Below are 25,112 nucleotides of genomic sequence, written 5' to 3'. Positions count from 1 at the left end.
GGTGGACAAGATGTTTTTTCATGAAGCTGCATAATTACATTCAAATGTGGATTTTATTCACTTTTACACATATGGGGATTCACTTTGCCGGTTACATCTATAATAGAGAAGATGTTTTAAAAAAAGTTACGTTTCAAATACTTACGACGTGCATTGTTCTGACAGATGAATATTCAGAGTTAGGCACTGTAATACAATATGTTAAAGATAACGGAGGCCACTGTTACTTTAGCCCGGATGGCGGCGGTGTTGCGAACAGCGGGTGAGCTAGACAGGAAGAAAACAACTGTCTAGCCAAACGGCTATTGCTAACGAGGCAAGCGTCAAGTAAGCGAGTTAGCCATGTAGCCGAAGCAACGAGGGATTTACAAAGAGAAATACTGGACTATAATAACTTAATCTTTTCCTTTAAAGACACAACGAAGGGGGACAGTGTGGGAAGGTGAGTGGCAAAACAGCGTAACTTGTTACTTTAACTCGTTAATAATCAAAGCTAGCAGTTAGCTTAGCTAATGTTAGCTAGCCAACACAAACCAGCGGTCATTTAAATCAAATTACGCTTGTTAGCTAAACAGACCTTAGTGTGTTGCTTTCTGAGAGAGAGGTTTGTTATAGATATCAAATTGTTATTTAATATAACGTTCTGAAGGCAGCAATAGATGGCATTTGTTTACATGTCAACAAAGGCCCCTCAAAGCTAGCTAACTTGTTAGTCGTTAATTCCCCTGACTCCTATAAGCAACAACAAAAACAGCAATAATAATATTAGTCAGTTTTATACACAATTGTGAATTTAAACTATTAATAAAACATTTATCCTGTAATCTGTGTGCCCGGAGTAACTTTCGGTTTACGTCTGGAGTTATACTTTTATTGTTATTCCAGTGTTAATAAAATGCTTAATATCATGGCGTTTGAATTTTGTGAAAACCTACCAGAGGAACCCGCAGTTCATCGCAAATGTAAAGAAACCTTTACAGACAACAGCATATTTAAAGTTTAGCGACTCTGTGAAACAAAGTGTTGCTGAGAAACGTTTTAACTCTTTCTTGCTTTGTTTCCTGACGCATTTGAACAGATGCAGGCTGGTGACCCTGTGGTTGGCACCTCGATGGGAGTAGGTGGTGCTCAGAGTCGGTCAGAGGATGAAGAGTCACTTGGAGTAAAAGACCTGAAAAGGACAGCAACACAAGCATTTGGCAGTGGTGTTCCCAAACGCAGAAGTTCATCCAGGTTTGATATCTACTAATGTATATTTCATTATTTCAGTCAGGGTGGTATTCCAGCATAATTAGCAGGAAGAAATGAACCTTCGTTTTCTATGCTGATGGTGTTTCAGTACTGTGCTTTGTTTTGTTTTTTTCCCTGGTTAATCTTTAAATTTTTAAAGAACCACTTTATTATCACAATTTGTTTAGGTCAATAAAGCGAAAAAAGTTTGACGATGAGCTAGTGGAAAGCAGTCTTGTGAAGTCATCCAGTAGAGTCAAAGGTCCACCCGTAATGGAGCCTGTGCGCTGTTCGGGGAGTGAGCCTTCCTCAAGTGAGAAAAAAAAGGTAAATAAGACCAACAAATCCACAGATTATTGAGTGAATTCACATTAAAGATGATAAATATGCACATTTTTTATGATTCTCTCTCTTTTCTTATTCCCCCCCCTTATGATGCTTTTTCAGGTAACAAAATCAGGAGCAACTCTTACACCATCTCTGACAATGGTACTAAACCCTGCACCTTTAACCAAAAGAGTTAAGAAAAGCAAGCAGCCTTTACATATTACTAAAGACTTGGGCCGATGGAAACCCACAGATGATCTGCTGCTTATAAATGCAGTGTTGCAGGTGAGCTACCAAAAAGAAGATTATTGTCAAAAAGGTTGTCCTGAATTAGCTCAAAGGAGCTGCTTTGTTTAATGGCTTTGACTGTCAGTGTATGATCTAATGTGTATTGATTCATGGTATCTTGTGTGGTATTCTGTGTTTGTCTGTAGACCACTGACTTAACTTCTGTTCATCTGGGGGTCAAGTTCAGCTGTCGTTTCACTTTGCGTGAAATTAAAGAGCGGTGGTACGCTTTGCTCTACGATCCCGTCATCTCAAAGTAAGACGCCTAGCATCTGTTGTTGACTCTGACTGGGTTTTTACAGTCTCCCAGTCCTGCATATCTCCATATGCTTTATTACACTTGTGTGTTTGAGTCATCTTTTAAGCACATTCTTGGTTTTGTGTGTCTTATTTAGGCTGGCATGGCAGGCCATGCGGCAGCTTCACCCAGAAGCAATTGCAGCAATCCAAAGCAAAGCTCTCTTCAGTCAGGCTGAGGAGGCACTGCTGGCCAAGATTGGTTCAGTAAGTTATATTGAGTGGGCTATCATGTATATTCTATTATAAGTGCTCCACAGGGAAAATGCATTCCCAGTTAAGGTCACTTTTTAATGGCTCATAATTGTGAGATTTCACCTGGATTGGAATGAAACTCATTATTACTGTACATATTGGACTGTTGTATTCACACACAGTGTTGTGTTATGTTTCTCTCTAAACAGACCAGTCAGCCTAAACTGGACGTGTTTCAGGAGCTTTTAAGTAAGCACCCTAATGTCTTTCACCCATCTCGCAGTCCCAAGAGCCTACTGGTGCACTGGCAGCTGCTCAAGCAGTACTACCTACTGGACGACCAGAGTGGTGAGTTTAGTTTCCCGGAGGATCCATTCAAATTCCTCTTGACAGTTTGAGTATTGAGCAGCTGGAAAACCATACAAGTATAACTCATGTCAACATTGGATGCATTGATCATCTTTGTGGCTTTGTGAGATTTGCAATGTAAACATTTTAATAGAGGAGAGGAGGTTGTTTGGACATAAGATAGCAAGCAGTTACTCAAACAGTGTTTTGAAAGATGAATGTTATAATTTCCTCCCAATAAAACTACTGAGAATTAACTTGACATACCTGGTTGTTCTCTAAAATATGTATGAAAGAAAAAAAAACTGTTAAAAACATCTTACCTGTGACTATGTTTTGCAGTACAGCCCCTCCCGAAAGGTGACCAAGTTCTCAACTTCTCCGACGCCGAGCAGATGGTTGATGATGTAAAATTAAAGTAAGTCAGACATTCACTTCAGCGTTCAGCAAATTTTTACTGCTTGTAACATTTCCGGTCATGCTAAAGGACATTACATGCTATATTTTTCCAAATTTTTAAAAAGCATTGCATTTCCATGACTTCAGGGCACCTATAAGTTGTTCTGTTGCTTTTCACACAGGGACAGCAGAGATGAAGTGTTGGAACATGGTAAGTAATTTGCTTACGACGGAAATTCAGTTAATCTTGCACATCACACATCACCTTTATTCACATTAAAAGAAGAAGAGACAGGAGAGGTCACTGTGGATTACTGTGATTTAGGAAATAGTGGATTTTCTAATGTTCTTCTGGGTTCAAAGTGGTCCATATGTCAGTTTGTCCATGAGATGATACTGAACAGTAGACTGACCCTGATGCACCCATTGAAGTGTGAGTGTGTCTGTGATAGTTGGAAAGCACTGAAAAGCATGAGACAGCACTGTAAATGGGTGTATTTGGGTTGTAATGAAAAGTGCATTGAGTGTTCACTTCAGAAAGAAATGTACTATAAAAGCACCGGTCCATTTACAATTTACCAACCCATTTAATCTGTGAATGTCAAAAGAAGCTCAGATCACTTATTATCAATGTGAGCTGAAGTCAAATTCCAGATCAGATGCGTTTTGTTCCAGTAGTTCTTTATTGCAGATAATTTGTTTTTCCTTGTTAATTACCTGGAATTAAAATGTCTTAATGTATCCGTCTGTAGATGACATGGACGTAAACCTCTGGTTATATTAATATTTACATGAACGTCCTTTCTCCTGAAACCTGTTAAACCTAAGCAGGTTTAGCAAACACTGATGTCTGATTTGGCAACCAAAGGTTGTGAACAACAATGTCATTGTTAAAGAGCTAGACTAAATATTTATTCAGCTGTAAATTAAGAACAGAGATGGCAATATAGATCAAACTGATAAGACAGATAGGTAATGTGCAGAGGAAAAAAACAGCATCATGTAATTAATTAATCTAAACACACTGCAGAGTTTGAATGGTGTAACTTAAATGCTCTTAAAACTAGATCAATAAAGACTCTGGTTCAAACTACATTTAGTCAAGTATTCAAATGTTCAAAAGTCTTTTTTTAGCTGCACTAAGCATGCACTAAAACACTAAAAACAGTCAGCCAAAGTCTGAAATATTACATAATCTGAACCATTTACATAATCTTCTTGATATCTAGGACAGGAATGTTCCATCAGTATGCCCTGCCAGAGCATGAGAAATTATCATTCATGTATTTTGCTCTTTTTCATTCAGACTTTTTAATTATTCATTGATTGTGCTGATGTGCAGCAAATGTAAAAAGTTAAGGGGAACTCATTGGCTCATTAGTCAACCTGGCTGTTCACTTAATGCGCTTGGATGCATTGGGGCATTACAAAAGCCATTGTGTAGATTTATTCTGAATCCACAATGTGTATCTTTGAATGTCAGGACATTGCTATGTTCTGACCAGGGATCCTAAAAGCTGCGTCATTACTATGAGTAGGCATTGGATAAGAAACTGATGTCTAAAAGGAACTAAAAGGAATTCTGCTGTTGACATCTGTTTGTTTTAATGTCCTCTGTATGGATGGGGAAGTTCACACTGCTGCGTCAGGGGTTGAGTTTAAGTTCACAGTGACTCACTGGAAACTGACTCAGAGTAATCTCAGTTGCTCACCACACTTTTTTTTCTTTCAGAGCTGATGATTTCAGACCGTCACCAGAAAAGAGAAATCAGACAGCTGGAGCAGGAGTTGCCTCGTTGGCAGGTTCTTGTGGACAGTATCACAGGTTACTTAAGCTTTCATTCATAAAGTGCAAATGAAAGCCTTTATATTTGTTTATGTTCTGAGGAATGCAGAACTTATTTGTGTGCATATGTTTTTATTTTGTTTTCGGGGTTTCAGGGATGAGCATGCCTGACTTTGACAACCAGACACTTGCAGCATTACGTGGAAGAATGGTACGCTACCTTATGAGATCAAGAGAGGTAAGTAATCTTTCAATAATAGAAACAAGGGCTAAAGAGAAAATATGCTTAAGGAAGATGTTTGTTAGAAAATGTCAAGTAACTGTAAAAGAAAATCTTTTTTTTCTTTTTGTTGGAGTATGATACATTTTTTTTTTTGTTTAACCCGTATTCACACAGATTACATTAGGCAGAGCAACCAAGGACAAACAGATCGATGTAGATCTGTCGCTAGAGGGGCCTGCTTGGAAAATCTCAAGAAAACAAGGTAACTTAGCATTTTCTTGAACAACACCATGTCGTTTCATCATTTTCTTTCTTTTTTTCCTAAGTCCAGTCACGCACACATCACTGTTAGTCCCTTCATTTGGATTTTGGCCAAATGCATGCATAAAGAAAGCAATGACAAGTATAGCTTGTCTTCATGGCTTATCCAGTAACCATTTAGAGACTCTGAAATCGCACCATTCCTTCTTGTTGGAAGTTGTCATGGACAGATTAATAGATAAGGTCAGGCAGGATTTTCCATGGATTATGATGTTTACAGATAACACTGTGATCTGTAGTGGGAGCAGTTGGAAGAGAGCCTGAAAAGGTAGAGGAGAAAAGCAGAATGAAAGTCGGTAGAAACAAAACAGAAAATGTGTGTAAATGACAGGGAGAGAGTTGGAAAGGTGAAGATGCAACGAGTAGAGAGTGCGAAGGTAGATGAGTATAAATACCTGAGGTCAACCATCCAAAGCAACAGACAGTAGGGCTGCTCGATTATGGCAAAAATGATAATCACGATTATTTTCACTGAAATTGAGATCACGATTATTTGACGATATTTATTTAACCCTTTAAGACCTACTATAGAACCAAGTCCACCAGAGCTTTTTTTTTTTTTTTTACATGCTGTAGTGCCATTTGTGGGAGCATTTCAAGTTGCTATACATCAATACAACTGTTATAGCCCATATTTTAATAATATGTATGCATTAAGTCCATAGTAATTACATAAATTGCAAAAAAGTGCAATAAACTACAAAAAAAATTGAAAATCGCTTTTGTTTTGTTTACATATATTTCTACTTGGAGAAATTTAAGAGGCTTATCCCTCAAAACTTTAAATACAATAAAGTTGCAAAAAATAGTTTCCCACCACAGGAAATTTATTTTGAGTGTCTTCATAGTTTTATTTTGGAGATACAGCAATTTTTATATACTGCAGGAAAAACAAAAAACAATCCTATGATGCAAATTTGCAAAGAAAACAGCATGTGCATCATTTCACTGTGGGAAGTGTTACGAACAGCTGATAGGAACGGCAAAGCGTGTTTCTGGAATATTATGTTTTTGTTCCTGCAAGCGCTTTTTATGCAATTTTTGCAAAGCTATATGTGGAACGAAACCGTGACCGAGGACAAGCTGATGGCATCAGATGTAAGTACAACTCCTCCGGTTTCATATGCAAAACAAATTATTGCGCTAGCTTACACGGTTCAGGTTCTACAGGGATTTAAAAATAGTTACGCAAAACGGAGCGTGCTGCTCTGACCGGCTTTAAAGGGTTAACAATGACTTTAAAAAAATAATATAAAATAGTGTGCAACACCACTGAAGTTTTTTTTTTTAAACTCTCTTTTCAACCAACGGCAGTCACTCTCCAAATAACTTCTGCTTAGCTTTCCGAGCTTCCCTCGGGTCCTCTTAATCAGCGGTCTCCAACCTTTTTTGAGCCACGGACCGGTTTATGCCCAACAATATTTTCACGGACCGGCCTTTAAGGTGTCGCAGATAAATTAGGGAGGGGCTAATAATCGGCTCAGTCATTTTTAATGATCGTTGAAAGCCCAGATCGTAATCGTGATTAAAATTCGATTAATTGAGCAGCCCTAACAGACAGTGCAGAAGAGAGTGCAGGCAGAGTGGAATGGGTAGAAACTAGTATCAGGTTATTTGTGACAGATGGATGGCAGCAAGAGTGCAAGGGAAGATTTACATCATGGTACTGAGACCTGTTGGGATGTATGGTAACAGGAGGTCAGTTTGGAGGTGGCAGAGTTGAAGATGTTAAGATTGTTATTCGTCGTGACCATGCTGCTGCTCGGTTCCTCACAGGCACCTGAAAAAGCCATCAGGTCTCACCTGTTTTAGCTGCTTGGCAGTAAGGTTCAGAATCTATTTCAGATCATCTTGTTTGCCTACAAAAGCCATAGTGATTTGACTCACTCATTAAATCTCTGACCTCTTACACCCCCGATCAGCTTCCAGGTCATTCTTGTCTGCTGATCCGATGCTTCTGACTGTCCCTTGCTCTGGAGTTAAACTCAGAGGAGACTGTTCTCTGTGCTTCTCTGTGCTGTGGAACAGCATTTCTCTCACAGTCAAATCTGCTCCCTTCCCTCTGTCTGATTGCTCATTGTGTCTCCTGTGCTTTTTACAGCCATGATTATTGATGTTTCTCACCCACATGTATCTATTTATTGGACATGGACATGTGCAGAGGAAGGATTATAGATGTATTGGTCAAAGGATATTGAATATGGAGCTGCCAGGTAGAAGGAAAAGAGGAGGAGCACAAAAGATTCATGGATTTAATGAACTAGGACATGCAGAGGGTTCGTGTGACAGAGAAGGATGTTAGGGAACGGGTGAGATGGAAGCAGATAATATACTTCTGTGACCCTTAAAGGGAGCAGCTGAAAACAGAAGAAGAAGAACTGAATCATTCTTTTGACAAATGGAAGCATCAGTTTGTCTGGTTAAATTTTAGTGTTTCAGCTTGCAGAGGTCGATCAGATGTACTTGATGTTTACTGTTTGTTTTGCCAGGAATTATTAAGTTGAAGAACAATGGAGACTTCTTCATTGCCAATGAGGGCAGGCGGCCTATTTACATAGATGGCAGACCGGTCCTGTCAGGCAACAAGTGGAAATTAAATAATAACTCAGTGGTGGAGGTAATGTCAGAATCTTAACCAAGTTGTTTATTATTCATATTAAACGGCTGTTTAATCTTTTATTCTTGCTTAAATAACCTGTCTGTTTCTTCAGATTGCAGGTCTTCGCTTCGTGTTTCTTATTAATCTGGATCTCATCTCTCTAATAAAAGCTGAAGCAGCCAAGATGACACAACAGTGATCGTCAGCCTTGCAGCTGCAGAATCGGCCTATGGCAGCAGAGCATGTCATATCAGGCAGTCTGCTCAACACTGGTTACAGGTGCTCTTGTGAGGCATTGTAGTGCTTCGAGGGGATAGGACTGACAATGGCCTTCTCACCCCTCAGCCTGAAATGTGATTTTCACACAGGCTTCAGCTAAATCCTGGAGCACGACAGCAACAGGTTTTTACTTGGTGTGTGGATATTTTATGTTGTATGTAATGTAGACATTCTCACAGAGCCTCGCTTTTTCCAGCTTTTCACAATATTGTATTTAAATTCTGTAGTAAAACTTTTTCAAATTAATAAACTTGTATACACAATGAATGTCTGGCTGTTTGAATATTAAATTTTGCATGTTCCCAAAAAAGAAAAAAACAGTTTTGGACGAAACAAACTTGCAAAGAAATCTGTTTGTAAATAAGAAGTTAATAGAAAAACATCTGAAAACACTGAATATTGACTTTACACAAGATGACTCGAGGTATAAGTCCACTATATCTTTTGACTGAGACTCTTTATATGCTTATTTAGCATGCATGCATGCATGATGAAGCATACTGACGGAAAATGAACTCCCTGTTTAACTTAGACACTTTAAGTGCTGAACACCACTAAAGTGTCTGAGAGCACCAGTGATCGCTAGTTCGGCTTTTCAAATTAAAAAGGTAATGCATGTGAGCAAAACTGAGTGTATTACGTTGTTCCTCTTGGGCTGAGTGCCTTTAACTTAAGTTTAATCAGTTTTATTCCATCATCTCAACAGTAAGAAAGATTTTACTAAACTATAACAGTGAGGTCAATGCACGGATTGGGAGAATTTGAGGGGAAAATTATTTATGGCCTTTGCTTTTCCTGTGTGATATTAGTCTGTTAGTCTGCAACAGCTTTATTTGTTGTATAAGAGGCGCCCTGCAGGCCTTTGCCCTGTTCTTCTGTTTAACTAAGCTTAATATGCCTTAATTAGGCTAAAATATTGTTTGCTCACAAAACTAATTTCATTCTCTATTATTAATTTATTAATCCTAGAGGAAGTTATCTTGCCTAACATTCAGTTACTGTAGGATGGAGTAGAGTCATTAACTTTTACATTAAACTTTATTTTCACCATAGAGCTTTGTTGAATGACAACGAGTAATGAGGCATGAATAGTCAATGGTCTTCCCAAAATACATACCAAGTGCATTTAAAGGACTGACAAAATAACACATTTCATTAAACTGACAGCATGTCAGTACAGGTTTAACCATCCTGCTCTGATTTGTTCGAGATGAATTTTAAAGAACCAGAAAATCCAGATTCCTCTCAAGTGTCACCCTTTTTGTTACCAAAGTGCTGAAGTATTAAGACACGAGGAGTACATTTGACCAGTAGATGGCACTAGAAAGCCAACCAGTTAACAAAACAACAGGATCACTATTCTAGGTGTTATTATGCACATATGTGACAGAATTTTCCTACAGAGACATAAAAACACTTACACACTCTTCCCACCTCTTTCACTGCTCAGAGAATAAATTCTATAAGCTGTTGAAAATCTATATGAACTCCACAGCAATAAGAACATAATCCATTCAATTTTTTCACCTGAACTGAACCCTACAGGGATCTTTACAACTCTTGTAAATTAGTACATTCCACCGAATTGCAACAACCTACACACCACTGGCAGACTGTTAGTATTACATAAGTAACTCTTAAATATTTATATAAGGTGTGTGTAAAGTTTGAATGTAACCTGGTGGCTCTCTTTCCATGTGGAATCTGTCATTAACCAGGTTTTGTCTGTGAAATGTTAAAATACACAACATGAGTACCTGTTTCACGGGCTACCTAGCAACAACATGAAGAAACAAAAGAAAAGGCAATGTATCACTACTTGGATACGAAAATATATATTTTGATTTACAAGAAGACTATGATAAGATAAGATAAGATAAGATAAGATAACCTTTATTAGTCCCACACGTGGGAAATTTGTTTTGTCACAGCAGGAAGTGGACAGTGCAAAAGCTATGAGGCAAAAATTAGAATACAATAAGAATAAATACAGTACACAACTGTACAGAATAGAATAAAATAAAATACTATATACAGTAGAATAAAATAAAATAAATATACAATAAGATAAAAATAGAATACAAATACAAATACTATATACAACTGAGTAAAAATACAACGATGACAGAAAGGATTATTGCACTTAGTATTATTGCATATGTATGGATGTGTGTGCTTGATCAGTTAAAGTGTGCGTTAAATGTGTGCAAATGTAAATGGCCTGTATTTGTATAGCGCTTTACTTAGTCCCTATGGACCCCAAAGCGCTTTACACTATATTCAGTCATCCACCCAATCACACACACACATTCACAAATGTACCAGGAGATTGCCAAAATAAAGATAGGGCAGTCCACTAAATCTGCTGTTGACATAGCAACCCTGTCCTCAGACCAGTTTTGACTGGATTACTCAAACATGGCAAAGCTCACATATTGGCCAAGTTTAAACAAAGGAAAGGGGCAACACTCTGACACATCAAACACAAGAGTGGACCAATGTGGGCACACTGCTAAGTTCTTCCAAAATGTGAGTCACTGCAGGGTTTTCCATTTGCATGTGTAAAGGAAAGTGAAACTGCGGGCGTGACCTCAAAATGAAACTGAAAAGATGGGATTAAAAGAGAAAACAGGTTGCCATGCCATCATAAAAAAGGCATTTTGTCTTCATTTTGCAGTTTCATTCACCTCTTCCTGCTGAGATGCACAGAATAAAAACGTTTCTGAGTTCAATTCCATTTCCATTGCACGTTCTCCCTGTGTTTGTGTGGGTTCCCTCCAGGTACTCTGGCTTCCTCCCACCGTCCAAAGACATGCAGTTTGTGGGAATAGGTTAACTGATTAATCCAAATTGCCCAATGGTTGTCTGTCTCTGTGTGTCAGGGCGTATCTCGCCCTGAAAAGGATAAGTGGAAGCGAATGGATAAGGATCTATGTGTCTGGGAGCAATAATGCTCAATCATAATAATATCTGCACTAATTTGAGAAGGTATTGTAACCGTGTTGCCAACCTGTCAGAGCTATCACAACCTCTACAAATATGAATGCAGATGGATAAATGTCATGCTACTGGTCCAAATTTTGGGATTCACTTCAAATTCCTTGCATTTGAAAAGAAAGTACAAGGTCTTTTGTGCTCTCTTCCTCCCCTCACCCCCTCCCTGTGCCCGCTTCTATTAAATGTTTGTTCCTGTTAAAAAGGAGTTTTTCCTTTCCACTGTGATGATTAATCAAACGACCAGATATAAATTTTTAGCAGAACATCTGCAAAAGTGTAGAGTAAGGCGGCAGCCACCATTTCTGCAAGTTTACCATGCATAAAGACTAGTGAGTGTAACAAGTGTCACCTGGCAGTTTGTTGCCTTCTGCCAGGTGATTGGCTGAAGAGCTGAGAAAAGGTAGTGGGTGTGTGGGGTGAAGTCAGCGCTCTTCTGTGGAAAAAACCAGAGGCAATTAATTCACTCAGGTGCGAGTGGGTATACTGTCGGTAAGAGACTTTTGCCATCTTTGTTTGGATCATTTGCTATTGCATGTGTCTATTTTTAATGTGTCATTGGACTTTTTTAGTGTGACCCAGGGGCGGAGCGTGGGGGTGGCTTACTGGGCTTAAGCCCGGGTCTTTTTGTCAGAAGCCCGGGGTCTTTTGGAGTGTAATTTTTTCATAGTTGGATGCCTGGCTGACAACTGTATAAAACAAAAAGTACACACAATATTCGAAGCACATAGTGCACACTGTGGGAATTTACGACTGTGCGTGAATCCCCCCTGATATTGGTATGATTCAAGACACTTCACCCGCTGCCTACTGGTGGTGGTCAGGGGGCCCGGTGGCGCCAGTGTCCGGCAGCCTCGCCTCTGTCAGTGCGCCCCAGGGTGGCTGTGGCTACAATGTAGCTTGCCATCACCAGTGTGTGAATGTGTGGATGACTGGATATGTAAAGTGCTTTGGGGTCCTTAGGGACTAGTAAAGCGCTATATAAATACAGGCCATTTATGATCCAAGCTCAGGCACTAAGCGACTGAGCGAGGGGGCAGGGCAGCTGCCGCCTGTGAGTGCGCTGTTGGAGAAACGGAGCCAGCCATACTAGGAGAGCTTAAGTTTGACCAGGTACCAAAGCAAATCATTCGTACCGTACAAATAATGTAAATATGACTGTGCATCACGAAAGATTGATATCAAACTGATCACTTGACCAATATTACGTTACTCGCTCTTCAAGTGAATCAACAAATGGCGAAATGAAAAGCCGAACAAATGCTTTTTTTTTTATTTTTTAGAGAGTCTTAGCTTACGCGTGTTTATTTCATATTTTCAGTTCTTACCCTCCCCGACTAAATCGGTTTCAGTAATGCACTGAAATATAAGAATGGACATTAGAGGGTTCTTTCAAAGAAAAAACTCAGGTAAATGTTATTTTATATATTATGCTATGTATGGTGTTCAGTATATTTCTATGCAAAACAAGAGGGATTTCAGTACACAGCAGGATATTCACATTTGTAACCAGATATTTACATACACTTTAGGGAGAAAACATAAAACATTTTTACTGTACATCATCAATTTAGAGTAAATTTTTGTTTTAGATAAATATTGAAATATATTTTGAATTAGTTAAATGTCAGAATAAAAAGAGACAGAGCTGTCTATTTTTTTATCACTTTCATTAAATTTAGGAGTACATGTACACTAAGTTTATTGTTAATTAATAAGAAAACTCCAGACGATTCCATTCTGAGCTGAAGAAGCTTCTGATTGGTTAGTAGAGTCCATGTGAGTAAATTGGTGGCACACCTGTGGATGCATATAAGGCAAAACACAGAGCCTGTTTCTTTGAAATGGGAAAATCAAGAGATATCAACCAAAACACCAGGAAAAGAATTGTGGAGCTCCATAAGTGTGGCTCAAGTTTGAATACAATTTGGTGCCATTTACAATTAAGAAATACAGATAGTTTCTCTCTTTACTCTTAAAGTTAACAAATATGTTTTTTATATTTATCAATCTAAAAAAAAAACATTTAGTCTGATTTGATGTTACAATTAAAAAAAGTGTTTTGATCTGAAGAGTTTGTAAATATCTGGTTTCAACTGTAGATTTGATGATTGTCAGCACAAAGAGGGAGAGAGAGGAACAGAGAGAGAGAGAGAGAGGGAGAGGAGAATGGGAACAGAACAGAGATGAACAAGAGCAGGTAGACACACATGTTAGTCAAATGGTCGTTTACCACAAGTATCACCGTATCATAGGTCCTCATGTATCTCGTACCTAGTGTTTCTTTTTAGGTTTGTTATTTTTCAAATTCTGTATTTATTAAGTTATGCAGCTTGTTTGCACAACAAGGCTAAATAATTATATAAACTTTTCTCAATCTAAATATTGTACTTTGGTAGAATTAAAAAAAATAAGTGTAGTGCAGGTCTATGATGATTTTTAGTGCTACTATCATCTAGTTCTGGTTCTGTCTTGGTTAAGTCCCAAGTAGCCCTGATTTTGAACTGTTGTAGTCCTGTTTTAATTCAGGATCAGTTCTGGGTCTGGTTGAATTGGGGTTTAGTCCTCGTGTCTTGATACAGCCAGACTTTGTTCTGCCTTGCTGCTTAATTAAAAAACTAGTTTAAGGTGTCCTGCACATGTGATATATATTTTTCCCTATATGAAGTCATTCTTTTTTGAACAAAACTCAAAACAAAGCCAATTAATCTTTCAGTCATTTCTAACCCCCCCCCCCCCCCCCCCCCCAAAAAAAAAATAAATAAAAAAAATAAATAAATAAAAAATCCCACATGCATACTACCCTTTAGGGCTAAGCCCCGGGTGTTTCAAATGTCTGGCTCCGCCTCTGGTGTGACCACGAATTTTAATAGAAGAATTGATCAAGCCCTAGATCGACTGCGCGCAGGGAAACTGATCAATATTGTAGGTATATTGAGTGTTTGTTTTAGCTTCATGATTTTGAATGGTTTCATAAAATTTATATTTTATTGGGTAATATTTTAATTGATAATGTTGTTTGTTTTTCAGCTGTGCTGTCTCTGCTGTCCTTTTTTCGTTCTTTTGATTGATTTGTAATTTTGTTTTGGTTAGTCCGTCCAGCCGTAAAGGCGGTTATTGATTGAGAGTAAGTTGTGTAAGGGCGGACTAATCCCCCTTTTTGTTTTTTAATTGTTTGTGCCACTTCCCTTTATCTCCCAGATCGCAGGCCATGCATAGCACTGATTCCCAGCTGCGCTGAGACCCGAATTGTTTGCGGTGTGTGCCACGATTGCAGTGTCGCTAAGCGGGGTGTGACGGGTTGCAGTGTTGTTATTTTCGCACAGTTTGTGTGGTAAGTCTCATGTGCTCTGGGATATCAGCAGGATGTGTTGTAAGTCCTGTCTGGAAATGACTGGGAATTTGTATGTCTAACTCATGTAATAAATAAATGATCAATTTATTTCTTTGCCCCGTTTACTCATCCCTTGTCCTCGGTTCCATGAGCAAAGCGGAAAACTGCTGTGCTGATTGAAGAAACAATACATTCAGTTAGTCTTGTGTCTGGAACATTAGCAGCTCCTTCAGAGCTTTCTTGTCTCTGTGAAAGTGAGGCTGTTCCCATTCATTATATTTGCTCGTTTTAGCAGCGCATGAAGGCTTTTCGTGGCTTCTACATTTGTGCATTTGTTCAGGGTGTGGTCTCTGTGTTTTCTGTTCTCTTGCTCTATCTCAATTTTTGGTGTGGAGGACAAGCTGTATTCTGCATACCAGTTAGTATTTAACCTGTCAATCAGGTGCGTTCAGGATTATCTGGTCATTTAACTAGAGCTGAGCGTGTTAAAGTCACTGCTGGCACAGTCAATTTAGCAAATTGTTTATAATGCCTGTTATGTAAAATTCTGCCATAGATGTTGATATCACATTAATAACTATATGATAATACGCTAATAAATGTTTTATATTTTGCAGCAAAAAAATAATAACGAGGTGTACATGGTTAATTAAAGGTATAAAAAGGTGTTTTATTTGTTAGACAGTTAGTAGTGAAGTTGTTTTATTTTTAAGACAGAATATTCAAAATTTAGTTTTATTATTAATTATTTCGGCGGATGAAGCGTGCCCTGTGCTGTCATTACGTGGATGAAGTAGTAGCTTTCTTGAACGTTCCTCGTTCACTGTGTGTGTGTGGGTAAGTTCAGAGATCCACAGGGTAGCTGTCCTTCGGGCATCTTGAGCAACACAGAACACTGCACACAGAAACACAAGAGAGGTGAGTGCGCTGCGGTTTGGACCAAAAAGCGGGAGAAAACTGATTTCTTCTGTTCATGAAGACTTATTTACAAGTTGGGTGAGGAAGGGCTACAAGAAGCATGCTTGCTAACTGAAATGTTAGCTAGGTTAGCCGTGAGGATGGTGATGAAGCGCAACGCCGGCATGTTTGTTACGTAGACATTGAAGTGCTGCCATTTTTAAAAAAATAAAATAAAATTTAAATTAAAACTGTGCTTGTGTTGAATTCGTTAGGATTATTGCCGCCTTGGTTCGCTGTGGTTAATATAAAATAGTCAGTGAAGATTTTTAATAGATTTTTCCCTCGCTTGTCATCAGAAGCCTCTAACCGGTTTAGCTAATGTGTACTCAGCGTGAACCAGCAGGGACCTGGAGCTTCTGTGCCCTCATACTCCTTTCTTGGTATTATTATTATGATGATGTTGTCCATGCTGGTTGTTTTGCCAGGTTTGACCAAACTAAAAAGGACATTCCTCTGTATTTTATTTCTGTCTTGGTTGTTTTGAAAGTACATATTGTCCTTTTAGTTTACTTTTTCTGAAATGCAGGATTTTATATTGTTTTCATTTTAGTTTCATACATTTTATATAAGTCTGCTAATACATGTAATTTACTTTATGAAGTGTAACATATGAAGTGTAAGTATGTCCTGTCCATAGTGTTAGTTTTGAGGAACACCATGCAGATACTAGCAGATACTACAGAAACAAGGTGATTTAGCACTTTACAAAAAATGTTGAACCCGACCAAATATGGGATTTTGCAGATTTTGTTGATTTGTAAATTCAGTATTCCAATATATTGGCCAATATTTTTTTTTTTTTTTCTTCGAGGCACATATTTACATAACATTTGTGTGTTGTTATTTACTCCTTTATGCTCTGCCCGACCTTGCTGGGATCAGTTGTTGTTGTTGTTGCTTTCCAAAGATTTTACCAAAGATGGTAAAATCCAAGCCAAGGCTGGACAAATTACGCAATGTTAACACTCATAACATGGGTGATTGGCGTTTATCCTATCCCTTTCTTTTTAAAATTCCATCTACTGGATGATATAAATGCTGATGGTGACTGATTAGATCAGTTGGTAAGGCTGTAACATACATTTATTCATTCGTCCTTTCACCATTCAGAGCTGCGACTGAGCTCTGCCCTGGCAGGCTGTGCTGGGGGAAGTTGTGTCTGTGGTTGTGGTTACTGATTGTGGTTGAATTTCAGAGGTGGGTCGAGTATCCAAAAATTGTACTCAAGCAAGAGTAGCATTACTTTAAAATATTATTACTCAAGTAAAAGTGAAAAGTAGTCTTCAAAAAAGTTACTCGAGTAAGAGTAAAAAAGTACTTGGTGAAAAGACTACGCAAGTAGCGAGTAACTGTTTGAAATGTCTGATTTTTATAAATAAATGCTATCAGACAAACAATAAATAAATATACAAATTTTAGTATTTTCAAAAGGAATATATGTAAAAATCAACAAAATAAGGCACAACAATTCTAATTTCAAGATTTCAGATTTTCACAACATTTTTCAAACAAGCTTTTTTTCACCAATACCTACAGTAAATAATATAAATATATAAACAGTGCAAACAATTTCCAGTGACAAGATATGCTGTAAACTTTATATTCATTTTTGCTCCAAATGGCACAGCAGCCTCAGAGAAAACATTAGAACGAGGTATCTTCATCATATGTACATACAAGGCAGCTCAGTTTACCATAAGTTGTATGGGTGTGCATCTATTTCTGCATATTTAGCAAAAATGTGCCATTTATTCACTCAGTGAGGTGATGGTAAGCTTCAGCAGCAGTTTGCTCTCAAGGTTCTTGCTGTGAAGCTGTCACTGTTTATCAGTGAACAGGAGTCCTGCATGACTGAGAAGTCCTTCACAAGCTCCAGATGCAGGAAGAGCTGTATTGATTTTGATCAACAGCTTCTTGATGTGAGGAACATCATGCAATAGAGCCACACCTCCAGTGAATGGACATGAAAGGTACCTCTCCAGCCCTGCTTCTGGCTTTCCTGACCCCATGGATCCATCATCTTAGTCGGTTAGGCTGCTTTTTGCGCTGGCCTCATCCAGCTCTGTCTAGGCGATGTCTGATGAAGTTGAGACCTGTGGAAAGATATAAGGTTTTCAAAAGAATTAGCTCTGGTCATTATAGTGCTGTATACACTGCAAAGCTGTGGATGTTTGGCAAGAAGATTCGATCACACTGGAGATGTTTTTTTTTTTACTAACTCTTGTAGAAAAACAAAATCTTGTCATTCATATCCCGCACAAACAGTTTGCAATGAATTCCAGATTAACCCATATGGAAAAGATATATATATATAAATCTTATAAAGTTTGTATCTGTCTTGTGTGAAACTTGTATGAAAAGCATATAAGAGTGAAAATGGATATAAGATCCCTTGAAAAATTATATAATGAAACTTATATGTTTTGGATACTTACTAAAATGTATGAAAGTAATGAGAAAATGGCCACTTTCATGAGTAAATCATGTAAGCCTTATATAATTTACTCATGAAAGTGGCCACTTTCATGAGTAATCGCATAAGTTTTTACTATTTCTTTTCCATATGGGTTAAGTTTAAAATAAGAATGCGTGCAAGGCTAAGCAGTGCTAGCCAATAGATCCTCCTGTTTGGCTGTTACTCTGGGAAAAGACGAGAAAGACATTGATGGAAGCGTGACTGGAGCTGCGATGTAGCCTATATAATATTTATATTGTACGAACGTGATAATTCTGTATATTGTAATAACGTGATATTATATTGATACGCTTCCGTATCCGAGGCTTTTCAATGTGGCCTCACAAAATTATCACAACTACAACAACCATGAAAAGAGCTGGATGGACATTGCTGCTCAATCACAGCTGCCTGGTCAATGTTTTCCATTAGTAATTTAGCAAAGTTGACGGTGGTGGTGTGTGTGCCTGTGTGAGTGAGTGAAAGACAGAGAGAGGGAGAGCGAGAGACAGATTTTGTATGATAAGCTTCATGTTATGAATGCACAGTTTGAGCACTCAGGTCGTATCAGGCCGTATAGTGTGAGACCCTGCATCGTGGCCTATGAACTTCTACCCATAAATTCATATGGATATTTCACCATCTATCACCATTCAGACACAAAGAGTCTGATACCTTATTTAACAGGATTTTATGCATTTTCTTGTTATTTCAAGCCTTTTGATGAACAAAAATCTGTTTTTCAAGTTGGAGTAAATCATAAATATAAATCAAGGTTTTATGTATTTATTTTCTATATCTATTTATCTTTTTCTTATCGCTGTGGGTGCCAACAAAAACCGCATCATTGTGCTTTTGTCACATGTTAGCATACTTGTAACAATACTGCTGCATGTCGCTCGTCTTACACCCATTCATAAAGTAATATGTTGCCAAGAATCATGATTGCTAGTATACATCCACATTTAAAACCAGAACCACTGTAAAAGCTGTGTCATCTTTTAAATACAGTCTGTCCAAATCAGGTTTGTAGTTGAAATCAACAGTGCAGAATCGTGCAGAGCGTTGTACCAAGTTTGGTCCCAATACTTTATATGATAAAATATAAGGTAAGCTTAACTCTACAGGTTAGACACACACACAGATGTTTTTCTGTAGCACTGTTGTTATTTTACACCAATACAGTTGTGTTTATGGTGATATGCTCAGTTGTAACATCTCCGAAAGGTTAGATTTGGTGATGTTTCTGCTAAAAAGTGAAATTTTCAGTTGTCATTCTGAGTGAGACAGACTGAGGTCATGGCATTACTTCTGTTCAGCTTTGTGAACACATGACTCGGTGGTTGCACAACGCTTTCTGTTAAAAAAAAGAAAGTGGTTAGATTGTAACTGTGCTGCTTCTTTAAAAGCTGTCAGATAAGTCAAAGTAATGTTTATGGCTGTTGTGATAAGATATGTGTAATCACCTGATAAAGCACAGCTATGTCATGTGATATCTTCTGGTTTATCAGTGGTCTGTAAATGCGTTTTTGGTTGGTAGTTCTAGTTTAGTATGGTATTGTTCTCGATTCTCGGGTTAGTCAATCTTCTATTCCTCAGTTTTTATTGTTTGCTGGACAACATACAAGAGTGAATTGAACCCTTGGCCTCCTCGTTCCCCTCCTCCCTGCTCACTCCCCCTCAGCTGGTTGGCTATTTTTTTTTTGAAGGATGAAGTAACAGCTTGTTGGTCAGTTGATTAGAAATGGAAACATTTTAAAGTTCTGTTTGTCATTTACTCAAAACCCATTGGCTGTAAGCGTACACACAGTTTGGAGTTTCTCGAGGAGTGCAACAACATTGAATTATACAAGTAAAAATTGGGAACTCTGTTGAAATGTTTCACATTACTGACATTTTCAGAAGTACATTTATCTGCCCCTAAGACCTGCTAACAAAGTGTGGATGGAAAAATAATGATCAGCTACCAGATGATGCTCATGTGCTTTTTTTATTTTTATTTTTATTTTTTTATTTCTCTTTCTTTGTCAGAACGTCAATGCAATGCTGCTCCTCAGACGCTGCCACAGGCTGAATCCAATTGGCCCGCTCAGCATTGACAGGTACATTATTATAACAACGTATTTCTAATGTTTATTTCATATAATTTACTTCATTTTTACTTGTGATGTAGCTCAGTAGCTGAGCTCCACTAAGACAACTTTTTCTGGTTAACAGACTGTGTACCTGCAAATTAATTTAGTGTTACGAGTTTTTAGGTTACGTTTTTAGTGTACAATAAATCTAAAAGCTTGCACTTTATTTTGGTGCTACAGTAGCAATTAGCAACATATATTCCAGGTTTTTCCTGGTGAACATTTAAAACTGACAGAAAACTGACAACTACAGGATGTCTTAGTTTTTTTTTTTTTTGTCTTGCATTGTGCACTTCTTCTTTCTGTCACAGGCATAATCTGTAAACAAATGATGGCTGTAGCTTCCAGTGAATAAAAAGTAAAGAAAATGCAGAAGTGCCTTAAACCTGGAAAGTGTCTGATTGACAAGAACATTTTTCAGCTTAACCAAAACACATTGCCAGTGCAGTAAAAGCATGCATCAGTCATGGATTGGCCATCCTGGAGCTCAGACCTCAACTTTACTGACCCAGTGTGGGATCATTATGACAGAGAACCGAACAAAGAGCAGCCATCTTCCAAAGAAGCGCTTTAAATGTCCTTCAAGAAGCCTAGCCTTCTGAAGACTAGTTAATGAAATGACAAGAAAGCTGCCTAAGAGAGTCAGACTGTGTTTAAGAATGAAGGTGGTCATACCAAACATTCACTTTCATTCTCATTAGAATTTTACTAGTAGGTTTTGCTGTGTGTGTGTATATATATGTCAAAGTTATATTTCCATTTTTAAAATGTTCTCAGAAATCAGGTGGCACCTGTAGTTGCATCGTGTGCAGTTCGTCTCTGCAGCAGCAGCAATGACCAGAGGTTTCACCAATATGGCTTCAGTGCCAGCTGGAGACACGTCCTGGCAGGACTGCTGGCTGGCACAGGGGCTGTACTAGCATATGGTCTACACCGTCACAAGGTTACAAACGGACAATATCTGTCCATTTTTACTTTCTTTTTAAAGTTTAATGCACTTTTTTTTTTTTTGCCATAATTTGCTAAATTATGCTAACTACATATGTTTTTAACCACAGCAGCAAATGAAAATTTAAAATTGCACCGTCTCAGCAAAAATCTTTATCAGCAGATTTTGTACCTTCAGAGTTTGTCAAGCAAAAACAGAGCACTGCCCTGCAAAGTCCACGGTCGTTACAGAAACCCTTTCTCAGCAGTACAACCAGATTAACAGCACCGACAGCATAATTTTCTCAAACTGCCAAGTCTGACATTTTCTAACTTTAACAGTTAAATGTCAACTGATGTCTTTCCAGGAATTAGGCTGTACCTAATCAGGCTCGTATGCAAGCAGTCAGTGCTAACTCTCAAGGAGCTGCTTACTGGTTGTTTATCTAGTCAAATAAAAAAGGCCACACGGTTTTATGTTAAGGTAGTAAGCAGCAGTAGCGCTTCAAATTTGAAAAGTTGAAAGCTCATATATTTTCTTCTTTTGACATCCCAGGGAACTTTTTGGTGTTTTTAATATAAGTAGGGAGTATATAGGTCTGTGCATGACCATTAGTTTATTGCTATTTTGATAGAAACTGATGCCTGATGCCTTTCTGTGCAGGCTATAGAGAAGAGCTCCCCGCTTCCTATCATCAGCCAGGAGGAAGTTACAAGGCATCGCTCCCTGAAAGATGGCGTTTGGGTCACCTACCAAGGCGGTGTCTATGACATTACCGAGTTTGTTTCCATACACCCTGGTGGGGAGAAAATCATGATGGCAGCAGGTGGTGCCATTGAGCCCTTCTGGTCGCTTTATGCGGTACACAATCAGGAGCATGTGCTGGAAATCCTCTCTGAGTATAAGGTGAGAAACCCGCTTGTTTCTGTTGATTTAACTAAAGCGCTGTTACATACTAAGGAGTTAAAATGTACTGCACTGGGGTTTGTTATTCAGTATTAAAAGATCAGGTGTAACCACTGAGCTTGGTTAGAGTTTAACATAATCACCCCTGTAGTAAGTTAGCTAAAGGGGAGCGTGGGTGTAAAAGCTTTAGCAACACTGCTATTCATAGAAATTTACCAGGAAAAAAAACTTTCTTATGGGTGGAAATAGTTGTGTCAAACGGGATATTACAAAGTATAGCTGTGTGGAAATTTGCACTTAAACCAAACTGCAGACCTCAACACATGTGTGAGCCTTTCATTTGACATCAACACAGACATACCTACTGCTAAGCTTGCAGAGCTCTTTCTTTTAATAAGGTTCTCACTCAAAAGAAAAGCTGACATAATAATAAAACAGTAGATGCTGTTCATTAGATATTTTTGAAAAATTGCAACAGAGGTTGATGAGCTTTCGCAGCACATCGCTTGAATTTATCCTTAAATTAACTTTTTAAATGTATGCTGTTCATCTTGCCCTTCTGTTCAATGCAGACACATATGAAAAGGTCTGCTACACACTATATACTGAGGAAAACCTCATGGCTGTAAGCTGAATGCTGGCACTCCCTCAAGTGGTCACTGAGGAAAAAATGTGTGGCTGATGTTTTTATTAGCTTCTTGAGCTGAAGAGAAGTTCAGTTGCAGTTTTGGTCTAATAAAATCTTTGTGTTTGTGGTTGATGCAAGATTGGTGAGCTGAAAGCGGAAGACCTGAAGAAGCAATCTACTTTTAAATCATCAGACCCCTACTCTTCTGACCCTGAGCGTCACCCTGCCCTGCGCACCAACAGCCTCAAGCCCTTCAATGCTGAACCTCCGCCTGAAATCCTCGCTGACAGCTACATCACGCCCACTGCTTTCTTCTTCAAAAGAAACCACCTCCCGGTTCCTCAGGTGGACCCCGATTTATATCGCCTACATGTGGAGGGGCTACCCAGAGGAGTGCTCACACTGTCTTTAGAAGAGTTGAAGACTCGATTCCCCAAACACACCATCACAGCTACCCTGCAGTGTGCAGGAAACCGCCGTAGTGAGATGAATAAGACCCGGCAGGTTAAGGGACTGAACTGGGGCTTTGGTGCCATTGGTAATGCGACATGGAGCGGCGCCAAGCTCAGGGATGTCCTGCTGGCTGCAGGTTACGGGCCAGATGTAGCCCAGTGGGCTCGCCACGTTCAGTTTGAAGGACTGGATAAAGAAATAACAGGGAGTGCGTACGGTGCTTCAATCCCTATAAATAAGGCAGTTAGCGAGGAGGGTGATGTGCTGCTGGCCTATGAAATGAACGGCAAGGATATTCCAGCCGACCATGGCTTCCCCATTCGTGTGGTTGTACCAGGTGTAGTGGGCACACGCAACGTGAAGTGGCTGGGTAAAATAGTAGTCAGTGCACAGGAGAGCAGCAGCCACTGGCAGCAGAAAGATTACAAAGGTTTCGCCCCTGGAATAGACTGGGACACAGTGGACTACAAATCTGCTCCAGCCATCCAAGAGCTGCCTGTTCAATCTGCCATTACCACACCTGCAGAAGGCTCCGTGATCGATCGCAGCGAAGAAATGCTGACTGTGAAGGGCTACGCTTGGAGCGGCGGGGGCAGAGAGGTGATACGCGTCGATGTTTCTGTGGACGGAGGGAAGACGTGGAAGGAGGCCAAGTTGAAGAGCAGCGACAAGGAAGGAGATCAAACTTCTCCCCCACTAGGACGAGCTTGGGCATGGAAGCTGTGGGAGATAACGGTTCCTCTTCCTCCAGAGGCCCAAGAGCTGGAGCTCATTTGCAAGGCAGTGGACAACAGTTACAACACGCAGCCGGACACATTCGGTCCGATCTGGAATGTGAGGGGCTTGCTGAGTAACGCCTGGCACAGAGTGAAGGTGAAGATCAGCGAGGATGACGATGAAGAATAGGCTCAGCGGTTGAAGTACAGAAATCAAAAGACTTAGAGCTTAAACAGAGTCATCTCAGAGTGGGCTCTTTTTGTCTTTTTTAATTACATTTGTGTCATGGACTCAGCAAATGTAGGATCAACCAGGAGTAGCACTACATTTTGAAATATTTTTGACAAACAGCCTTAAAAATGTATTCATTTTGTTGCCTGGGAGATTTGCAGCGGTACACACATGGGATGAAGCTCAAGGCTGTGAACAGCCAAATTAAATTATGTCTGGTTATCTCCATTTATTAGTCACTGTCTTTTATTCTTAAGCAAAACTGTGGTTCAGTTTGACTCTGAAGCTCTGTGGTTTATAATGATGAAGCATTTATTTTTTATAATCCATATTTATAACACTGAAGATGAACTTGGAGCTATTCAAAGAAAATCTACCTGTAGTAACCATCTCGTTGAAGTAATCGATGTTTGGCTTAGGTTAGCGCATCAGTGGTGGACTGTGGCCTCTGACTAATCATGCTGCTCTTTCAGAGGAGATATGAAATACAAAACTATAGTGTGAAGTTCCAGCTGAAGTCCAGCTGTGTACAGGACAACGCTACAGCGCAGCAGAGGTCCCTGTGTGGTAAGGAGAGGCCAGAAAAAATATACTGTTGAGAAGTGAGTGCTGACTCCTTACACTCAGAGAGAGGACGGGAGAATAATATGTAGGACCAGTAAAATGTAACGGTTAGTCATTTTAGTATTTGTTTGAAGAACTGGAGAAACTGCAGGTTTTATTTTTTTACAACATTATGAAAATATGCCGATGCACTGCTCTTAAGTCTTATTAACAGGTGGATTATATTTGAAAGTGTGAGAATCATGAAATGTATTTAACTGCTTACAATGAATAAAGACTTGGACTTTACACTGGCCTATGTCTGGTTATTCAGCTTTTCCTGATTTTGGCCTTTCACACTTTTTTTATTTTTTTTTATTTAATGTACAAGGAATAATTACACCATGATGACAGATGGCTGTTGTTACAGATGGATTTCAGCAACTTTCAGTCCAGCTGGTACACACAACTCCTCCTGTCAGTCACGTAGCTCTGCTCTGTTTGCTTTAGATACTTACGTGTGTGTGTGTGTTGTC

The 25,112-nt window shown here is 39.0% G+C and overlaps 2 protein-coding genes across 5 annotated transcripts; both read left to right on the top strand.

The window, feature by feature from the left end:
• The first annotated feature begins 38 nt into the window (after positions 1-38).
• mcrs1 (microspherule protein 1) lies at positions 39-8,559 on the top strand. Its single transcript, XM_004544992.6, has 14 exons — positions 39-442; positions 1,079-1,233; positions 1,419-1,557; positions 1,678-1,842; positions 1,992-2,101; positions 2,241-2,349; positions 2,547-2,685; positions 3,028-3,103; positions 3,267-3,295; positions 4,817-4,909; positions 5,026-5,108; positions 5,268-5,355; positions 7,904-8,031; positions 8,126-8,559. Exons 2-14 carry the CDS (start codon positions 1,079-1,081, stop codon positions 8,210-8,212), a joined length of 1,401 nt encoding a protein of 466 aa, XP_004545049.1. The 5' UTR covers positions 39-442; the 3' UTR covers positions 8,213-8,559.
• A 3,091-nt stretch (positions 8,560-11,650) lies between these two features.
• suox (sulfite oxidase) lies at positions 11,651-24,885 on the top strand. 4 transcript variants are annotated; one of them, XM_004544993.6, is made up of 6 exons: positions 11,653-11,778; positions 14,488-14,620; positions 20,067-20,137; positions 20,948-21,113; positions 21,762-22,004; positions 22,771-24,885. In XM_004544993.6, the coding sequence occupies exons 3-6, from the start codon at positions 20,079-20,081 to the stop codon at positions 23,989-23,991; spliced, it is 1,689 nt and encodes a 562-aa protein (XP_004545050.2). In that variant the 5' UTR covers positions 11,653-11,778; positions 14,488-14,620; positions 20,067-20,078; the 3' UTR covers positions 23,992-24,885. The 4 variants fall into 4 exon arrangements, with proteins under 4 accessions (XP_004545051.2, XP_004545050.2, XP_076740073.1 ...); XM_004544994.5 differs by lacking the exon at positions 14,488-14,620 and having other exon boundaries at positions 11,651-11,778; XM_076883958.1 differs by lacking the exons at positions 11,653-11,778; positions 14,488-14,620 and adding an exon at positions 15,460-15,537 and having other exon boundaries at positions 20,068-20,137.
• The last annotated feature ends 227 nt before the right edge of the window (positions 24,886-25,112 follow it).

The sequence above is a fragment of the Maylandia zebra genome, linkage group LG5, assembly GCF_041146795.1.
Source record: "Maylandia zebra isolate NMK-2024a linkage group LG5, Mzebra_GT3a, whole genome shotgun sequence".
Lineage (NCBI taxonomy): Eukaryota > Metazoa > Chordata > Actinopteri > Cichliformes > Cichlidae > Maylandia > Maylandia zebra.
The sequence above is the reverse complement of the archived record's forward strand: the minus strand, read 5'-3'. Positions and strand labels throughout refer to the sequence as shown.

What these genes read in the sequence shown, in the direction of transcription:
- mcrs1 (XM_004544992.6), top strand. Translation starts at nt 1,079, where the DNA reads ATGCAGGCTGGTGACCCTGTGGTTGGCACCTCGATGGGAGTAGGTGGT. An exon ending in GTTGATGATGTAAAATTAAA is followed by an intron (nt 3,104 to 3,266) that starts GTAAGTCAGACA and finishes CTTTTCACACAG; the next exon opens with GGACAGCAGAGATGAAGTGT. An exon ending in AGATGAAGTGTTGGAACATG is followed by an intron (nt 3,296 to 4,816) that starts GTAAGTAATTTG and finishes TTTTTCTTTCAG; the next exon opens with AGCTGATGATTTCAGACCGT.
- suox (XM_004544994.5), top strand. Translation starts at nt 20,079, where the DNA reads ATGCTGCTCCTCAGACGCTGCCACAGGCTGAATCCAATTGGCCCGCTC. An exon ending in GGCCCGCTCAGCATTGACAG is followed by an intron (nt 20,138 to 20,947) that starts GTACATTATTAT and finishes AAATGTTCTCAG; the next exon opens with AAATCAGGTGGCACCTGTAG. An exon ending in AAATCCTCTCTGAGTATAAG is followed by an intron (nt 22,005 to 22,770) that starts GTGAGAAACCCG and finishes GGTTGATGCAAG; the next exon opens with ATTGGTGAGCTGAAAGCGGA.